At 42.7% G+C, this 19,732-nt stretch overlaps 1 protein-coding gene across 1 annotated transcript in view; it reads left to right on the top strand.

Moving 5' to 3' along the window:
- The window catches only part of Drosha (drosha ribonuclease III), a 120,637-nt gene that overhangs the window by 60,825 nt on the left and 40,080 nt on the right, over nt 1–19,732 (top strand). The window contains exons 17-22 of the mRNA XM_059276203.1: nt 3,540–3,664; nt 5,239–5,338; nt 7,495–7,602; nt 13,023–13,130; nt 13,492–13,630; nt 13,971–14,031. Coding sequence (XP_059132186.1) covers nt 3,540–3,664; nt 5,239–5,338; nt 7,495–7,602; nt 13,023–13,130; nt 13,492–13,630; nt 13,971–14,031 — 641 coding nt within the window. The remainder of the gene's footprint in view (nt 1–3,539; nt 3,665–5,238; nt 5,339–7,494; nt 7,603–13,022; nt 13,131–13,491; nt 13,631–13,970; nt 14,032–19,732) is intronic.

Genomic DNA, 19,732 nt, shown 5'->3' with positions numbered 1-19,732 from the left:
TTCGTACTGCTCATACTAGCTTCAAAACAAAAACCCTTGCCAGTTTGATAGTGGAGGATATTCAGTTTTTTGCCTAGTTTTATATTTATTTTAGTTTCTAGTGAAAATTCATATTTTAAATGCTTTTTGTCAATTCATGTTTTTACAAATAAATTCCCTGTTAATACCCATTATTTGATTTTTATTTTCTGGTACTTACCCTTTCGTTATTGATCATTTGTGGTAAAGATAGTACTTTTTTCAGTCAGTGCCTCATTGCGGCTTAGGCTGCCCTGGAACAATGCACTGCATAGCTCCTGCAGCCTTTTTCCTGCTGCTACAGCCTCCTGAGTGCTGAGCTCAGTCCTGCTTCAGCCTCCTGAGTGCTGAGCTCAGTCCTGCTTCAGCCTCCTGAGTGCTAGACAAAGGTTTGAACTACCACACCAGGCTTCCAATATTAATTTATAAATAAAAATTAGAAAATAAATAGCTCTTATATAAAACATGGCATTGTTTTGTATTACATCAAATGATTTTTTTCTTTGTTTCCTAAAATAATTATATGTTGGCATTTTATCAGGATCAATTTTGGCAGAAATGGAGAATTAAAATATATCCATGTAGGAGCTGAGGAGATGGCTCAGCCAGTAAAGTGTGTGTGTGTGTGTGTGTGTGTGTGTGCGCGCGCGTGAGAGAGAGAGTGTGTGTGATTGTGTATATATGTGTGTATATGAGTGTGTGTGCGCGCGCGCACACACACGCACATGCATCCATTTTACCAGGTATGATGATGTACGTAGTCTCAACTGGGAGATTGCGGGAGGTAGATTGTGAGTTTCAAACTAGCCTGGGCTAAGTATTAAGTTTATGGCCACCCAAGGCTGCATCCTGACACCTTGTTTCAGTAAACAAAATACAAAAACTCAGATAAAGAGACAGTGAATTGTTTAGACAAAGCTTTTTTGTTGTTTTGTTTAATTGTCTTGATTGATAAATTTTTATATACTTTTTATATAGCATGGTAGTAGTACCTGAACAAATATTTCAGATAATAAAATTCCAAGTAAAATTGTTTAGTCAAAATGTATTTATCCAAAAATGTATTTAAAACTAGAAAAGTAAAACAAATGTTTGCTGCTACATTGTAAAATCCACAGAATTAATAAAGTATCTTTAAAAAGGAAAAAAAATAGCACTGTGTATGACGATGAATCTTCCTTTTCTTTAAACAGGTGCCTATATTTTCATTTCTCCTGACCATTTTAGAGCTGACTCAGAGTGGGCGATGGTAGGATGCGGAGTGTGCCCTGTTCTGTAGTGGTCTCTGGAAGCACGCCACCCTGGGCTTCTTTCGTGGGATGGTTCAGCTTCCTGGAAACCCGCCTATCAGTTGGAAGCCTTTGAAAAAAATTAAGAATGCTCTGACTGATCATTGCCTGTGTTGTAGACAGTGGGCCCAGGAAGCCACAGTTTAAAAAAGTCTCTGGTGCTTCTGGTTTTTCCTGGTTTGTTTTGATGTATGGGTGTAGGTCACTTACCTGTCACCCAGCCTTCATGCAGCTGGTTTATCAGTGAACCACTGTGAGAGCCACAGCTGGCGAAGCTTGTCTGTGAGGCAAGCAGCCCGTATTGAATGTTTGGTTAGCAGCCCATGCACAGAAACCTTTGGATTTAGCAGAGATCAGTGTGCTACAAATGCTACCGTGAAAACTCACAGGAATGAAGAGGTTGTGTTATCATTGGTGTGATTAATATATATCCTTGAGATGGTGAAAGGCTTGTCTTTGTAGCTAGTGAAGGAAACCAGACTAGTCAAGTAAAAGGCTTATATTGGAAAATAATCAGCAACAGAGTAGGAAAGGAAATGTAGCTGTTTGGCTTAGGGACATGATGGTGAATAACTCAGTTATTTCTCACTATTTATGCAAAGATAGTTTATTGTCATAGAAGCAGCTTTTCATTACGTACTCTCCAGAAGGATGCGTGTTACTCACAGGACAAAGGAGGCGCGACACTGCATTTCATCCTGGACAGTACCCGTTTTGAAAGATTGCCTGGTGACAAGGACATTGGGGAATTGATTAAGTTTTTCAAGCCATTATGGTCACATTAAATACTTTCTTGCTGCAGACTTAAAATAATTAATGTTCCTCCCTGACAGTTTTGCCTCTGCCTGAGAACACTTTGGTCATTAGTGAAAATGCTTTAAATTCTTACAGAGAAATGGGATGATAGATTTGTAGGCTATAGCCAAAGTCTTGAATTTACTTCCTTCTCCAGTGCACTAGCCTCATAATTTAGAAGTGATTTTTAATTTTTAAAAACTATTTTTTGGTAGTTTGAGCCAAGGTTTTATGAGCCCAGACTGGCCTTAGACTTCTGATTCTTCCTGTTTCCACTTCCCAGTGCTGGGGTTCTATGCCTCTGTATCATACATGACTTCTGAGGATACTTTAGGTTTTTTGTTTGTTTGTTTGTTTTAAATGATATCGTGTTATGTTGCTCAGGTTAGTCTTGAATGATTAGGCTCAAGTTATCTTCCTACCTCAGCCACTTGAGTAGCTGCAAGTGTAGGAACACACTACCTCTGTAGTGATACTATGTAGTAGTAGTATGATACATAAATAACTCATGAGCATTCTTTGTACAGTTTTTGTAAAAGCACAACATGGCATTTTATGCCCAAACAAAACATGGCATGTTTCTACTGTTAATGTGCATTCATGTAATTTTATGTTTAGGTTACCTGTGGTCAAAATCATCTCATTTTGGATGTTTGAGAACAAAGACCATTTTCTCAAGCTCGTAGTGAGATTTTTATTTTTAAGTGACGTACATTTTTTTTGAAATTTGACATTATTTTTTAACAATGCGAATGAATTTCTACAAATCTGCAGCTGGCTGGGCAGGCTGGGAACCTACAGGTAGGAAGCACCTTGTCCAACCTCCACTTCCAGGGGAATCCAGGACCTTCTGACCTCAGGGTACCAGGCATGCACATGGTACACATACATGCATATGTATGAAGCACTCATATATATAAAATAAATCAATCTTAGAGAGAGAAAGCCAGCTGTCTGTTGTATGGACTTAAGGAGTATAAATGTACACTGAAAGCTAGTGGAGAATTTAAATAGAGGCATCTGTCCTGAATAGCAGTGTGTTAGTCATTTGACTATGATATTACAACAGACTAAGCCTGAACATCTTTCCTGTGATGCCGAACGCTTTCCCTATGCCTGGAAGAAGTTAAGCAAAAGTTCTGTCTGCCCAGGCGTCCTTTTAAAAGTTTAATTCTTTAAGGTTTCTGTGTAGATTACAAAACAAAACAAAAGATAAAATCACTGCTCATTATGCCAAATGGCCAAGACTTGCAGGGATGACATTCTAGTATTTACGTAGTAGAGTTTTTACATGGTGTAGTTGCTGTGCCGTCTTCTGTTTGGAGATGAAGGTTTCCTAGAAAAACAATCCGATTAATCCCTTTCCTACTTGGGTTAAAGTCAGTGTTTCAAGACTTCCTATGGGAATAAATGATCTTGATATTCTTTTCTCCCCAGAAACCAAGCTCTGTCCGCATCGATCAACTGGATCGTGAGCAATTCAACCCCGATGTCATTACTTTTCCAATTATCGTCCACTTTGGGATACGCCCTGCACAGTTGAGTTATGCAGGAGACCCACAGTAAGATATTTCTCAGTGTTTGTCTTGGCCAATTTCACCTTCTACTAACAACTGAATTAGCAGAGGAGTACCTTTAGTGGACATCTTCCTTTTTAAAAGTTAAGACTTGAAACGAACCATGTTTCCAAATTTACAAATTAAGTTCTGGTAGCTTGTGAAGAATGAGTTTCTTTACACATTTGATTGCAGTAAATTACTCAGTAGATTATCCCTGACAGTCTTGTCACCAAGAGTCCTGCATGGATTTCAACTCTAGGGAGCTTCTCCTTTATTTATCATTATGATATTTACTCATTTTTGTTGGGCTTCATTTTTAATTTGCTCGGTGCCCTTATGGAAAGTAGCACTATATTGGTTCCTACCATGGGGATATTTGTAAGATTCCAGACAGAGTCAGGGTTGTGTGGGATGTAGGAATTGTATATTCCTACTCTTAGAATTCATATTGCTTTGCAGATGTGGGCTTTTCCAACTGGCACATTAATATTTTTCTGGGAGAAGATGAGAGGATATGTGGGAATGGAGATAGATAGGACCATTATATTTTTCAGGTGTGTTTGGATTTCCTACCTTTTAGACAAATAAACAATTTCCTGACTTAATTAAAAAAAAAAAAAAAGAACTCGTAATGGGAGAAAGGGCATGGGAGATTTTCAGTTCGTAACTGCAGTTCTGGCTGACGTATATTAGAAGAGGCTAAAGGGTTTTGTTCTTTTTTTTCCCTCTTTGGATAAAAGTATGAAGCAGTGAACCAGGCCCTGTGTAAGTACTTCTTTCTTTCCTCCATTCTCTAAAAACTGTTGAAAAAGGAGAGAGGCCCAGCGCAGGCCAGGCAAGGAGCAGGATCAGCAGGGCAGGAAATCTTTGGCAAATAAATCCCTTCTTGTCAGAAAAATGTTAGTAGAATGTGATTAGGCTCTGTCAACTCTCACGGCAGGACTGTGAACTGATACAGGGCTACATAGTCTGCATTCCCTGACCACTTTACCAGTATCTGTTAGACTGAGCCCAGCTTACCGTGAACTTGGGTGCAGCAGATATGCTGATTTTTAGTATGGTAAATACAAAGTGTGCATACCCTTTGTCTCTCCCCGCCCCCTCCCGCTGAAAAATTGAATCACTTGTGTGGCTTGAGCATCAGCACTAATGGGTTCTCCATTCTAGTGCTCTTGAACTGACCATCCCTATTTTAAGAAAGGGATTTTTTTTTTCTCATGAAAGATACATTTTAAATGTAAATAAACACTTCCCGTATAAAGAGTAACACTGAGAAATGGAACCGGATTCCGTTGCCTGAAGTGGTTTTGTGTGTCTTCTGTGGAGTTGATTCCGGAGACTCCTCCATTTAATCTAAACGAGCCGTCAAGTCACGTAACCACAGGCTCCAGGTGGCACCTGGTCACCCAGTCCCTGAACTCTCAAACCACGTGTTTCTTTAGGATGAGCGTTTTCTGCCACCAGAGTATGTAAAGGAATGTACGTGTGAATGAGCAGGCTTATTAGAGTAGCTGGTTTTATTTTCGCTGTAGACTTGCCTTCTCTTTGTCTAAGATGACCATCTGTCCTTTTCCTAGGTACCAAAAATTATGGAAAAGTTATGTGAAACTTCGCCACCTCCTGGCAAATAGTCCCAAAGTCAAACAAACCGACAAGCAGAAGCTGGCGCAGAGGGAGGTAGGTATTGAACCCGCCCCTTGATGACTGACCTTGACACACGACCAACCGTGGTGCATGCTGGATTTTTTTCCAGATTGGTGTATTAATTACACTTTAGTTCCAGATAAGATGACAAAATAGATTTTAAACAACTAGAGTTACTTCTCTCCCTATTCTGGTATATTGATTACTTTTTTAAAACCCTTCAGTATTTAAAGAGGCATTTTTTTAACTTGAGAATTTCATACACACATACAATGTTTTCATCCAGTCCACCTTAGTCCCTCCACTGTAGCTGCTCCTAGATCCTTCTCTCCAGCTCTCCTTTGTAACTCCACATACCCTTGTTTTGAAAGTACTGGGCCTGGTTGGTGTTGCTGGTACGTGCATGGGTGTAGGCCGTCCATTGGATCACATTTTTACCCTTAAGAAGGCCAGTTTCCTAGTAGATCACTGTCTTGAATCACATGTCCGTTGTTTGTTTCGGTATTGGTGACTGAACCAGGGACTTGGGCACTTTCATGCAAGGTGAGCACCCTACTACTGAGCTACACCTCAGCCTATAAATACGCCTTCTGAAGAAATAGAAAAAGTTTAAAGTTTGTAAATCAACCTTTGTCCCTAATTTGATATTGCATAACATTGGATCTTAGATTTGGGGGTGTTTTGGTTGTAAAAGATCATCCTCCCATAATTCTGTAAAGTTTGATATCTCACATCCCATGTTGTTTACTAATGAGTAGTAATATCCTCTACATTCCAGAATTCTGTTTTAAGTTTACATGTTACAAATGCATTTAGAATGAACAGAAACTTCTAAGTGAGGTTTTATTCTGCTGTAAGTAGTACAAGGCTTAGAAGCTTGGAAAAGATGTGAATTCTGGCTTTGTCGCTTCCTGTGACTTGAGTCAGTCAGAGTCTTTATAAAGAAAGGTCCTAAGGGCTGGCTGTACGCCCTCCTGTGTACCCAAGGCGCTAAGGCTGAGGGCTGGCTGCATGCCTACTGTGTACTCAAGGCCCTAAGGCTGAGGGCTGGCTGTACGCCCTACTGTGTACCCAAGGCACTAAGGCTGAGGGCTGGCTGCATGCCTACTGTGTACTCAAGGCACTAAGGCTGAGGGCTGGCTGCAGGCCCTACTATATACCTAAGGCAAAAGGTGCTTGTGTGGACTTCTGAACTGTGTCACTGATAACCCCTCTCCTGGTATGTGGCCTATAGTAGGAACTTAATGATGGAGGTGGTGGTAGTTACTGTTTTCTTTATATCCAATTCCTGGGATTTTTATGAAATTGCATGTTTCCAAATACAATTTTTTGTACATGAAGGGTAGTGAAAAGGAAGACTTAGGCTCTGATTGTGTCTCATGGGTGAGGTTTGAGGCCATTGTCTTTCCTTTCCCCCTTTATTCTTCCAATGGAGTCTCATTTTATAGCCTGGATTGTACTCACATTTGCAGTTATCATGCTGACAGCCTTGTGAGTTCTAGAGTTACTGGTGTGCGCCATTGTGCTATCCGTTTTCACTTGCCCCGCCCCTTCTAACATGTCCCTCTGCATCAAGAGTGTAAGGGTTGTGCAGACTCGGCAACTTTCAGAATCACGTAGGTATCAGATTGATTATCTTTCTTAAATGGAAATGCTTAATGTGAGGCGTGATATAAATATACTTTTTACATGATGATTTCAGATCCCAAGCTATGTATTGCTTCTCATTTGTAAAAGCATATTTTGTTCAAACACGCTAGGTTAGTAAGATTTAGTTCAGGGCCGGGAGGTGGTGGCGCACGCCTTTAATTCCAGCACTCGGGAGGCAGAGGCAGGCAGATCTCTGTGAGTTCGAGGCCAGCCTGGTCTACAGAGTGACTTCCAGGAAAGGCGCAAAGCTACACAGAGAAACCCTGTCTCGAAAAACCAAAAAAAAAAAAAAAAAAAAAAAAAAAAAAAAGATTTGGTTTAGGATTTTTGTCATGTGGTTAATAGGAAGGATTGCTGTGTACCCAGAACACCTCCCCACTTGGCCTTCACCTCAAACACAATATTCTCCTTTTGCATAAGGAAGGTGTAGTGTCTGAGTGTAAGGAAAACATTGAGTGACTCTTTGTTTTCTAATGCTTGACACGTGACTTTGTGTGGCGTCGGTACTGCTGGGTTACTCAGGATGAGCTCTTTTCTAGGAAGCACTCCAGAAAATCCGACAGAAGAACACAATGCGACGAGAAGTGACTGTGGAGCTGAGTAGCCAAGGCTTCTGGAAGACTGGCATCCGTTCTGACGTCTGCCAGGTGAGGGCGCTGCTCTGAAATCACGTATGCCTGCACATCTCTTCCTTACAGGCGTCGGCGCGAGCTTTTTTCTAATTGAGAAGTTGCTATGGATTATGCCCTGACGGGAAGTGGAACACCAAACACAGGCTTCTTTCCAGCTGTTCGGGTTTGTTCTTACCTTCTGTGTGTGTTGTGGAGGTGCAGTAGGGAGGAACACAGGCGTCTCTTCGGGTGGAGAGCAGTCCACTTCCAGATGTATCTCTCCGCTGCAGCACATGTCTAGATACTTGTGCAAAAGTCCAGCAGCCGTACAGATAGTCATCAGAACTTTGCCAGGTTTCTGGACCCGTGACTCAGATTTTGCATAGAGAGCTGAAGACTTTTTTATATTTGGCAACGACTGTACTTTTTCCTTGAGGTGAACTTAATAGAAAACATGTCTTCTGCTTTTATCAATGACTCATTAGTAATCATTCTTTTTTCTTTTCTTTCTTTTGTTTTTTTTTTTTTTTTTTTTTTTTGTTTTTTTGAGACAGGATTTCTCTGTGTAGCCTTGGCTGTCCTGGAACTCACTCTGTAGACCAGGCTAGCCTCGAACTCACAGAGATCCGCCTGTCTCTGCCTCCCAAGTGCTGGGATTAAAAGTGTGCGCCGCCACCACCCAGCTAGCATTATCTATTTTGTAGTCGAAATTTACACCAGCTTTGATGTCCTACCAAAGCGGAATGCTCTGGCTTTTCCCTTGATTCTTGTGTCGTGGGTGGTATTGGTTAGAGTGTGAGAAGAGAAGGGTACCCAGATGGGGGCAGGCAGTACCGTTTGCTTCATTCAGCCCTTTACAGGAAATACTTCTTGCTTCCACATCTGTCTAATGGTAGCTGTATTTTAATAAGTTCAGGTATATACTTGTAGGTATTCATTTCACTGTAATGAATTAAAAAGTTCATCTTGCCATTTAATTCTATTGAACAGTGGAATTGTTAAAAGTGTTATTAAATGATTAATATTCTGAGTGATAGTCAAAATTAAGTAATTTTTTTGATTGTTTTTGTTTTTTGGTTTTTGGTTTTTTTTGAGACAGGGTTTCTCTGCATAGCCCGAGCTGTCCTAGAACTAGCTCTGTAGATCAGGCTGGCCTTGAACTCACAGAGATCCACCAAAGGTGTGCGCCACCATGCCCGACTGAAACTAATTTTGCATTAAGATGAACTTAATTATGAATTATTGATGTAGTAGACAGTTGGAAGTAGTTGGAGGACAGTCAGCTTTTAGCTGCTGACCGTATTTCCTGTTCTGGATTACGTGCAGTGCACCTCTGCCCGGCATGACCACATTTCTGCACCCTTTGAGGTGCAGTTATCTGTCTTGCTTTCATTCTCCCTCAACTGTGTGACGTCATCTGATCACTAATTTTTGTGGTTGGTAGTCATTCTCCAGAACCAAACACAGTGTTGTGAGAGGACGTCATTGACTATGAGCAGACTGGTGAGCCGGCCACTAAAAAACAGTCGACCTCAGTGACCGCTCTCAGTTGACTGAGAATCAGGAACCGCTTGGGTTTGAGTGTTGAACGTAGTGGCAGCGTGCTTGTGTAGCATTCCTGAGACCCTAGGTTTGATCTCCAGCACCACGGGGAAATCCTGAGAATGTGATACCTTGAGAACTGGGGCCGGAAGAGACCTTTGAGACTTTCAGTTTGAGTGGCTTTTCTCTTCTTCCTTTCCTTTTAAAATGTATTTTATCTTATGTGTATGAGTGCTCTGCCTGCCCGTATGCGTGTGCGCTACGTGCACACCTGGTGTCCATGGAGGTCAGAAAAGAGTGTCGGATTCCCTGGAATTGGAGTTGCAGAGGGATGGTTGTGAGCCCCCATATGCGTGCTGGGAGCTAAGCTCAGGCCCTGTCAGAACAGCAGGTCCTCCTGACTGCTGAGATCTCTCTAGCCCCATGACCAGTGGTTTTTAAACTTACATTTTTTGGTTCACTTCAAAGTATGTTTTCAAACGAAACTTATGGAGAGCCCATTTGTGACGAGATCCAGATGGCTGATGGATGGTGAGGGCTCATGCTTACTTGGTTTATAAACACTCTTTAAAGCATTGAGCCCCTCCTTAAAAATAAAGTTATCATTGGAAATAGCCACTGCTTGTTCTTCCTGAATCTGATTGACATGGTGCCCTTAGCTCATGTTCGTTCTTGCTTTGTTTGTCTGTCTGTATGTTTTTTGAGACAAGGTTTCTCAGTGTAGCCCCAACTGTCCTGGAACTCGCTCTGTAGACCAGGCTGGCCTTGAACTCAGATCCACCTGCCTCTGCCTCCCGAGTGCTGGGATTAAAGGTGTGTGTCACCACCGCCTGGCTTTATATGAGACTTTATGATGATTGTTCTCTGTAGCTCTGTAAGTTTTTTAAATGGGTTAAATTAAGCAAAATAAGTAAATATTTCCCTGTACATTCTGGATGGAAGTAGAAACCAGTATAGATTGTTATGGTTCTTAAACATCTGTTTTTGCAGACTGTCCCCACCCCATGCTGGGTCTACCTTCTCTGCTCCCTGCCACGTGTTCATTAGGCCTTATCACGTGACCCTGTGTTGTCTAAACACCACCCCCACCACCACCACCCCTACCCCCCCACCCCCCACCCCCACCCCCCACCCCCGCTTCCCACATGTCTCTTGTTATGTAAGGAGCTTCTGGGCCAGGTTGGAGAGTGCAGGGCCCGGTTGCTCCAGCACCATTCATCTGTCCTTGTCCTGGCCAAGAACTAAGTTTGCATAGCCCGCCCTGTTTTGCTCATATTTGCCAGTGAACACACACTCAGTCTTTGGGCTGTCAAAACATAGCCACTCTCCTTTTCTCTCCCTTAGATACTGACACCACTATAGTTCTTAATCTGTGCGCACTGCTCTTGGTCGGGGATCTTTGATTTTAGTAGTCTGTTTTTTTGTTTTTTTTTTTTTTTTTGAGACAGGGTTTCTCTGTGTAGCTTTGCGCCTTTCCTGGAACTCACTTGGTAGCCCAGGCTGGCCTTGAACTCACAGAGATCCGCCTGGCTCTGCCTCCCGAGTGCTGGGATTAAAGGCGTGCGCCACCACCGCCCGGCAGTAGTCTGTTTTTTTAACCTTTGTGTTTTAATCTTTAAAAAATTTTATACATCTATACAATGGTTCATGGTTATGTCCACCCCCCATCCCCTCCCTCTAGCCCCACCCCCCAGTCTCTTTCCCGTCTCCTTTCCAGCTTTTTTATGCCTCTTCCTTTCCTTTTTCTTTTTAGATAGTGAATTAAGTCCAGCTAGCACACACGTGTGTGGGGTCATCTAGGACACGAGGCCCTCACCACTGGCTTAGGCTCCCCTCCCCCAAGGAAATATGACCTTCCTCCAGCATCCATTAACTCCATTAGCTCTTCACCTAGGTGTAGGGGGCATCAGGAGCCTGACCCGCAGGTCAGTTAGAATTTGAAAAGTATACATTGCTGTTTTCTCACAATATTTCAAAGGGGCTTTCTTCTTCTTCTTCTTCTTCTTCTTCTTCTTCTTCTTCTTCTTCTTCTTCTTCTCTCTCTCTCTCTCTCTCTTTCTTCCTCTCTCTCTCTCTCTCTCTCTCACACACACACACACACACACACACACACACACACACACACACACACACTTACCATGGATTAAGAGGAAAGTGAAGATACCTGGTGATTGTAATTTAACACTGAGCTGTCCACACAAGCTCTCTTGAGCTTCCTGCAGTTTAAGTGGCTGGAAATGGTGTTATATTGACTGCATGCTTTGTGTTCAAATTATCGTATTTTTAAATACTGGAATTATAAAAACAAAATTGACAAAGTGCCAATAATGTATATCATAATGGCATGTTTCTTGTGCCCTTGTTGAAAACCTTGGTGTTCATCTTTTTTATTTTCCACAGCACAGGGAGGCCGTGCACACATAGGTACTTGGTAGATGCTTTACTCAATTGCACTGGCAAGCAAGACTTTCTGTAGCTTAGATCCTATTGGCAGAACTAGTGTTTCTTTTTAAGTGAATAACATAAGACTGATGTCTGTAGCTTCACGTAGACCCGTTTTTATGTGTATTTTTAATAATGCCAGCTTAAAATACTTCAGAGAGCAGAATGAAAAGCATATGTCAATCATTCTATGGGCTGTACCCCTCTCCAGCTTCTGGTGAATAAAAATGATTCCAGAAACATTATTCAAGAAAAGAAAAAGATACGCCTTTCATGAAATCATCTCCCAATAAGGAATCTTTAGCCAGATAAAGAGTGATTGAAGCAAAGCTTTAAGTTCTGAGTCCTCAGGTGCCTTGACTGTATAGCGCTTTCATGAAGGCTGTCTTGGGGTGTGTGATCAGTGAATGTTAGATCTAGTGTGGCTGTGGTAGATCTTGTGCTAAGATATTCTTAAAAGATAATGGTGAGGTTTAGGGATTTGTGAACACATTAAAAATAGCGTATGGATTTTGCATATGGAAATTTTTCTGGAGAAAATTCCTTTTTTTTTTTGAGGCTCCAAAATGTCTTGACCTGAAAATGTACAAATGTGTCTTCATGTATTCCCCTGAAATTAGAGACAAGGAGGCATAGAAAGGCTTACTTGAGGCTGTTCTGCTGAATACTCATAGACCCAGAGCTATTTCTTATAAGATGCCCATAATCCTAGCATTAGAAGCTTGAGGCAGGAGGATTGTGAATTCAAGGCCATCCTACATAGCGACGTCCAAGTTAGCCTAAGCTCTATAGCAAAGCCTTGGATTTGAAAAATAAATAAATAAATGCAGGCTGGAGAGATGGCCCAGGGTGTAAAATAGTGTACAAGCAGAAGGTCCTGAGTTCAGTTTCCCAGCACCCATCAGTAAAAGCTGGGTGGGGTGGCATATTCCTGTAACCTCAGGGGATGGTGGGGACAGGCAGATCCCTGAGACTTGTTGGCTGGGTGATCTAGCCAAAAAGTGAACTCTATTCAGTGAGAGACCCGTCTGAAAATGAGGAGAGCGATAGAGGAAGACACCCGAATTGATCTTGTGCCTTCACATTGCACGCACGCATGCACGCACACACGGAGAAAGGGAGAGAAAACAAGAGAGTTTTACACTTACTTTTTATCCATTTAACTGTCCTTGAGGTTAGCTACATTTAATATCCTCATTTTACAGGTAGGGAGACAGGCAGACTAAAATAGCCCCAGGTCACACAGTGAGTGAGTGGTAGAACCAGATCCAGGCATTCTGATTCCAGAGACTTAGAAACTATAATATACTTACTGCTCCCGGTAGATAGTTCTCCACGCTGCCACCTAGCCAGTAAACTGCTTCAGGACTTTATGAGATAGAATTTGGAGTGAGGAGATAGTTCTTATTTATTGTAGAATAAACAAAATGTTTCTATAGAGTTAAATATATTGAAATATTTTTTTTTCCCAGCATGCAATGATGCTGCCTGTTCTGACCCATCACATCCGATACCATCAATGCTTAATGCACTTGGACAAGTTGATAGGATACACTTTCCAAGACCGTTGTCTGCTACAGGTAAGAATTGCCACTACAGATCTGCAGACTCCCACAGTCAGGTTGGAAGAGTTCATCTTGCACCCTTTCTCTCTCAGTTTTTTGAGGCCTTTCTACAAAAGTAGACCAATCTACCATCTTTATCTGTCAGCAGTCAGTACCTCTTTCAGCGTTCCCTTGTTTATGGCTCTTCTTTCTAGGTTCCAGGACTCTAATCCTCCCCTGAAAAGGGTGGGATTTGGGGTTGTTTTCAAAAGAGCTTGCAGCACAGTTCTGAAATTTGATTCTGAAGGAGCTGGGGTCCCTTAAATGTGTTGTGGGAGCATTATAAAGGTGGTGCCTGTGTGCTGAGTGTTTCAAGCTTATTTCATTCAAACCATAGCTGGCCATGACTCATCCGAGTCACCATTTAAACTTCGGAATGAATCCCGATCACGCCAGGAATTCTTTGTCTAACTGTGGAATTCGACAGCCCAAATACGGAGACAGAAAAGTTCACCACATGCACATGCGGAAAAAAGGTTTGTTTGGATGAACCAAGACGCTGCTCTCCCTTTGTTTAGTCTGTGCTTCTTCCTAAAACTCGAATCCCGTCCCCATCCGTGGTCCAGTTCCCTGGTGGCTCCTTAGTCCCCTCCCTCTCTAGAGCTTCTCACACATACTAACTAGCATTCACTCTGGGTAGAACATTCTAATAAAGATGGATGACTATTTTAGAAAAAATGTATTCTTCTATCAAATATTTTAAATACTTGCATGTAGATGTTAAACTTTTTATAGTCAAATTGGGGTGAGAAAAATTCTTTTCTATGTGTCATAAAATACTTCTTATTTATTTGTATCTTTGTGGTTTTTCAATAGGAATTAACACCCTAATAAATATTATGTCACGCCTCGGCCAAGATGATCCAACTCCTTCAAGGTAAATTTTTAAAAAGCAGATTTATGAGAAATAATGTGCATATTCTGTAATTTACTCACTTCACGTGTACACTACAAATGGTTTGGAGAGTCTATTCATAAAATTCTTCAACTGCGGCTGTCTAGTTTCAAGACATTTACACCATATCAAAACAAATACCTGTGCCCGTGAGTAGTTCCGGTATCCCTCAGCCTACCCGACCCTAAACACCCGCCACCTGCCCTTACTACTTGTAGTTAACGCCTTTCTGAACAGTTCGTGTGAGCAGCTTCTCGTCTGTGGCTTTTACTTCGTCTTCTGTGGCTTACTTCTCTTGACATGGTTTGTCTATAGCAAACGCTCCTTATTTCGGCTCATTGCTAAACAATAGCCCATTGTGTGAATCTAACACATTTCGCTTATTCACTCAGTTGATGGGCTTGTGGACATATGCTTTGACTTTTCTTGATATTTATCCAAGAATGGAATTTTGACGTCATGTAGTAACTATTTTATCTTTCAGGGAACTGGTATTTTTTTTCCAAGTGATTACACCATTTTATATTTATAACAGCAGTGCATAAGTGTTCTATACCTCTTAAGAAACATTTAATTTAAAAATACTGCTGTATGTGTGGTATAGTGCACACATACTCTTGTGTGCACAAAAGGCCAGTAGAGGACGTGAGTATCTCCCCTACTGCTTTCTGCCGTGCTGCATTAAGACAGGATCTCCAGCTGAATCAGAAGATTGCCATTGTCACTAAGCTGACCTACCGGCAAGCTCCAGAACCTTCTTGTCTCCATCAGTACTGGAGTTAAGTATATGCAGCTGTGCCCACCTTTTTACATGGGTGCTGGGGATTTGAACTCGGGTCTTTGTGTTTTCACAGCAAGCTATCTTTCCACTGAGCCCCAGCCCTGTCCCTATTTTTAAGTAGTTGTCTACTTACTCATCTTTCTGATCCTAGCCATCCTAGTTGGTATGAAATATCTTATTTCCCTCATGTGTCATGATGTTTAGTATCTGTTCATGTGCTTATTGGCCATTTGGAAAGATATCTGTTCATATCTCTCTCATATCTGTTGATCTCTCTCATATCTTGTCGAGTTATTTTTTATTAATTAATACAAATTTTCTACATTCTGGATGAGTCTCTTATCAGATCCATGATTTACAGTCTTTTCTCATTCTAACGATTGCCTTTTATTCTGAGTCCTTGGAGACAAAGAAATCTTAGTGAAGTCCAGTTTATCCTTTGTTGTTTCCATTGTGATTTGGGGATTATGCCTAGAAAGCCATTCCCAAGTGTAAAATAACAAAGATCTTTGTAGCTTTATCTCATTTGTGTAGGTTTTTAAGTCCACTCTGAGTTGACTTGGGATGTGGTGTGATGTAGAGGCCACCCCACTGTATTTTTCTGTAGTATCTAGTTGTTCAACACCATTTGTTGAAGAGTCTCCCAATGCCCTGATGAAAATGTGAGGGCTTGTACTGGGACTCACCTTTTACTCTGTGGATCTGGGTCTGCCCTTGTGGCAGCACCACGCTGTTTTGATTGGTAGCTTTGGAGGAAGTTTGGAGATACTGCTGTATAGTTTATTTTTTTTTCTATGATTTTTTTTATTTGGTGTATTATGGTAATATTGGCCACAGTTTGATTTTCCTTATTTCTTGATTTCACAAAAGGTTTGGCTTCATTTTCGTTTGGCTTTGAGTCCTTGAAGAATTTGGGAAGTGGGCTGGGTCTGTATTAGCTCCACATCATGTTACATCTTAAATGTGAAGTGTCCCCCATAGGTTCGTGTGTGTGAACACTTGGTCCCCAGCTGGTGGCAGACACAATGTGGCAGACTGCACTCCTGATGGTGTGCCTTCTACACTATGATGCCCTGTGTCTGTTCACAGTAAACCCTCCTTCCCTCAGATTGCCTCTCACAGGTGTGTGCTGCGCACCCCTCAAAAACGGAACAGAATCCCGTCCGGTTGGCTGATGTGCCAAGGGTTAGCAGGAGGATTATTTTGTGTGTGAAGTAGAGCAGACTGTATTCTGAAAGCCAGTTGTGGAGATTGCTTGAGGGAAGCTTCCTTTCCAAGTGGGGAGTGGGAACGGTGCTGGCTGTCACTCCCGCTGTCTAGGTTCAAGTGGAGGAGGGGGACGAGGCTAAGGCAGTAGCTTCTGAGCCGCCTTCCTCCACAGCTCCCTTTCTGTCCTTCCTACAGCTCGATGGTTCTTCTCTGAAATGCTTGGGACCACAGGTATTTAGGAACACTGCAGAGTTTGAATCGTCTAACATTTTAGACTATCGCATTGACTTGATCACTTTGAGTAGCTCTATTCCCAAGTCTAAATGTTCCGGGATCCAAAGATTTTTAAAAACATTAATATGATTGCTTGAAAATCTTGTGTTTCAGTTTCATCTCTTTTGCTGTGATGATGATGATGATGATGATGATGATGATAGTCTGACCAAAAGCAATTGGGGAACAAAGGATTTGTTTCAGCTTACAAGTTACAGTCCATCATCGAAGGAAGTCGGGGTGGGGATCTGGCAGGAACTTGAAGTAAAAACCACGGCAGAACAATGCTTGGTTCCATTTTACCTTATATCATGGAATCCACATGACCAGTTCTTTCATAGTTTTATCACATTTTCGTTTGGGGGGCAGGGCACACATACTGTGGTGTGTCTGGAGGTGAGAGAACTAACAGGGGGCGGCTGCTTTTCCTTCCACCATGTGGCTCCAGGGATCCAGCTCAGATCATGAAGCTTGGCAGCCAGTACCTTTACTTGCTGAGTCTCTCCTTCTCCTCCTTTTCTTGCTCCTCCCTTCTCTTCTCCTATTTATTCTCTCTGCCTGCCAGCCCCTCCTGTCCTTTCTCCTGCCTAGCTATTGGCCATTCAGCTCTTTACCAGACCAATCAGGTGTTTTAGATAGGCAAAGTAACACAGCTTCACAGAGTTAAACAAATGCAACACAAAAGAATGCAAAACATCTTTGCATCATTAAACAAATATTCCCCACCATAAACGAATGTAACACATCTTAAGCTAATATTCCACAACAAGGACCCCTACACAATTCCCTAACAAAGCACATCACTCCCACCACAGTTGTTGGTATGTAAACTACATCTTTTGATGGCGCTCATTGGTCAAATCTCAAGAGGACTTTGTCATCCTCTTCCTCCTCCTCTTCTATTAAAAGAGATGGATTTTGTGGGGATGTAGCTGTCTGGGAGTTCATGCCCAGCATTCCTAACACTGGATTCCATTTCCAGAGAGTCTAGGAGTGGGAGTTTGTGTGCGGATGTGAACTAGAGTGGAGGGAGGGAAGGGTTGACCAGGGGTGGGGGTGGGAGTGGGAGTGGGGAGAATTTGAACCGCGGCAAAAAGAGTGACACCTCAGAATCACGTCCTTTCTGAATTTACTGTTTTGAAGCTTCAGAGCAGACAGCAGCTGAGATCTAAAACCGAGGTAGCAAACGTAGTTAGGTGGCTGATTGCAGCAGGAACCCGGAGGAAGCTGGCAGAATGCTAACATACTCTTTTCCTTTTGCCGAGACTATGTGGTTTTTGTAGATGTAGAGTTGACCTCACGTGTCTGATCTGCAAGGGCCTCCTGGCCTCAGCCGTGTGACTCTGTGTGCGTCTGCAGCTGTGCAAGCTGCCGAAGCCCGACTTAAGAACTTCACACACATTGAAATCAGCGGACATTTATCCAGAGTCTTTTAGTTTGAGGCAGTTTGCAGGTATTTTAGGGGATCCGAAATCAAGTACCACAAAACCCCCACTCTTAGGGAGGCACGATTGCCTGGGGTAGGATGAGACTGCTGGAAACCTGAATTATGTAGGAGCGACTCCGTTAAGTGCTTTCGTGCAGATCAAAAGGGAAACACAGCAACTGCCAAGGGGCTCGGGATGGATGAGGCCGTTGTTTCGGGATTATAGGTCAGTTTTGTACTGTGCACTTGAATAATTGAGTTGACTTTCAACTGTTTGCCCTCTCCCGTGTTTGTTTCTTGTTGCTGTTGTAAATGGGATGCAGTCACCTCGGCTTCTCGGGAGCATTTGCTTATCTTTGAAGCGTACTTCCCAGGAGTCTGCACATTGGTGGTTGGGTCTCAAGCAAGGGACTCTGTAGAGATGTCTCTAATACTGATCAAGGGGAGAAGAAGGGAGGCACCCAAGCCGGAACTTTGGTCCACCAGGTTGCTGACAAAGCTTTCCTTGGGGTGCCCTGAACCCTCAGCACCCACCTGCAGTACCATTATGAGTGGCCAGCCACTTTCTGCCTGTTTTCCTGGAGCTGCTGTTGCACTAGACATCTTACTACCTCCGATGCCTCGGTTTGAGATCTTAGCTGTTGTCTGCTGCAAAGCTTCCACCAACTAAGCAAAGGCTGAGCCACCGCCGGGCAGTCCCAGCCCACGTGACCTGGCCCTGGACTGTGTTGACAGGCATGACTTCTTCATGTGGAGAGCCACAGGCTTTCTGAGTTGTGAAGCATTCCTGCTTCCTTCCTTACAAGCCAGTTGTCATTTTACATTTGCTTCTGGAATGCCCAGCTGGCCTTGTGAAATCCTGCTGGTGTATTTTCCACAACGCGTGTCCTTTTCTTTCGCGTATTATGATCATGCGGCAGTGCTAATTTTCTTTATTAGACAGTGAGGGGTTTGAAGGTCTGTGATCCTGCTCTTTTCTCTCCTTTTCCTTTCACAGAGAAGACACTTCAGTAAATAAGCATTCAAACAAAGAATTACTGTTGACAGTAATTACTGTTGTTGTGTGTGGTATATGTGCATCGGTGTGTTTACATGTGTGTGCAGATGCGCATTCCCGTGTGCATGTGTGTGTGTGTGTGTGTGTGTGTGTGTGTGTGTGTGTGTGTGTCTGTCTGTCTAGGCCAAAGGTCAGTGTCTTCTTCATTACTCTCTGCCCAGCATTGTTCACATGATGCATGCTGGGCCTGAGATCTGATGAGGCTGTGGCCTCTCTTCTCCTTCCCTCAAGTCCAGCTACATACAGTGAGAGACGTCCCTGAGTCGGGTAGGAGTTTCCCCTGACCTTCAAGAACCCTATAGATCTGCCCTACCAGTCACTGCTTGAGACATGAAACATACACGTGAGAAAAGTTGTGTGTTTACCCTGGGATGGCTTTGCATGGAATAAATGGCACCTTAGACTCTTCACTGGTAGAGAGAGATTATGTCTTTTATAAGGTGCATTGAATTAGATGAAATTTGAGGTATAAATGTGACAATTAATTTCATGATAGCTCTGTTAATTCAGTTCTCAAAATCAGACAATGTTTACTACTCAGCAGACCCCTCACCCTGGGTCTCGCTTTATTGGTAAAGATGAGTGAGGCATGAACATTGGGAGGGTCAGAACATTTGCCATTGCTGTGAGCTCTGGTGGCTTATCTGTTTTTTTAGTTACTGTTCTACCACTGTGTCAAAACACCATGACCAAGGCAACTTAGGAAAGAAAGCATTTGACTTGAGGCTCATGGTTCTAGAAGGTCAATCTCTGGTGGTTTGGTAGGAGCGTGGAAGCCAGGGTGGTGCTAGAGTAGGAGCTGAGAGCTTGCATCATTTCCACAGGTAGGAAGCAGAGAGGCCTCACTGAAATGGTGTGGGCTTTTGAAAGCCCAAAGCCTACCCTCAGTGACACATGTCTTCCAACAAGGCCACACCTCCTCATACTGTCCAGATAG

This window comes from Peromyscus eremicus, chromosome 11 (genome assembly GCF_949786415.1).
Source record: "Peromyscus eremicus chromosome 11, PerEre_H2_v1, whole genome shotgun sequence".
Taxonomy (NCBI): Eukaryota; Metazoa; Chordata; class Mammalia; order Rodentia; family Cricetidae; genus Peromyscus; species Peromyscus eremicus.
The sequence above is the reverse complement of the archived record's forward strand: the minus strand, read 5'-3'. Positions and strand labels throughout refer to the sequence as shown.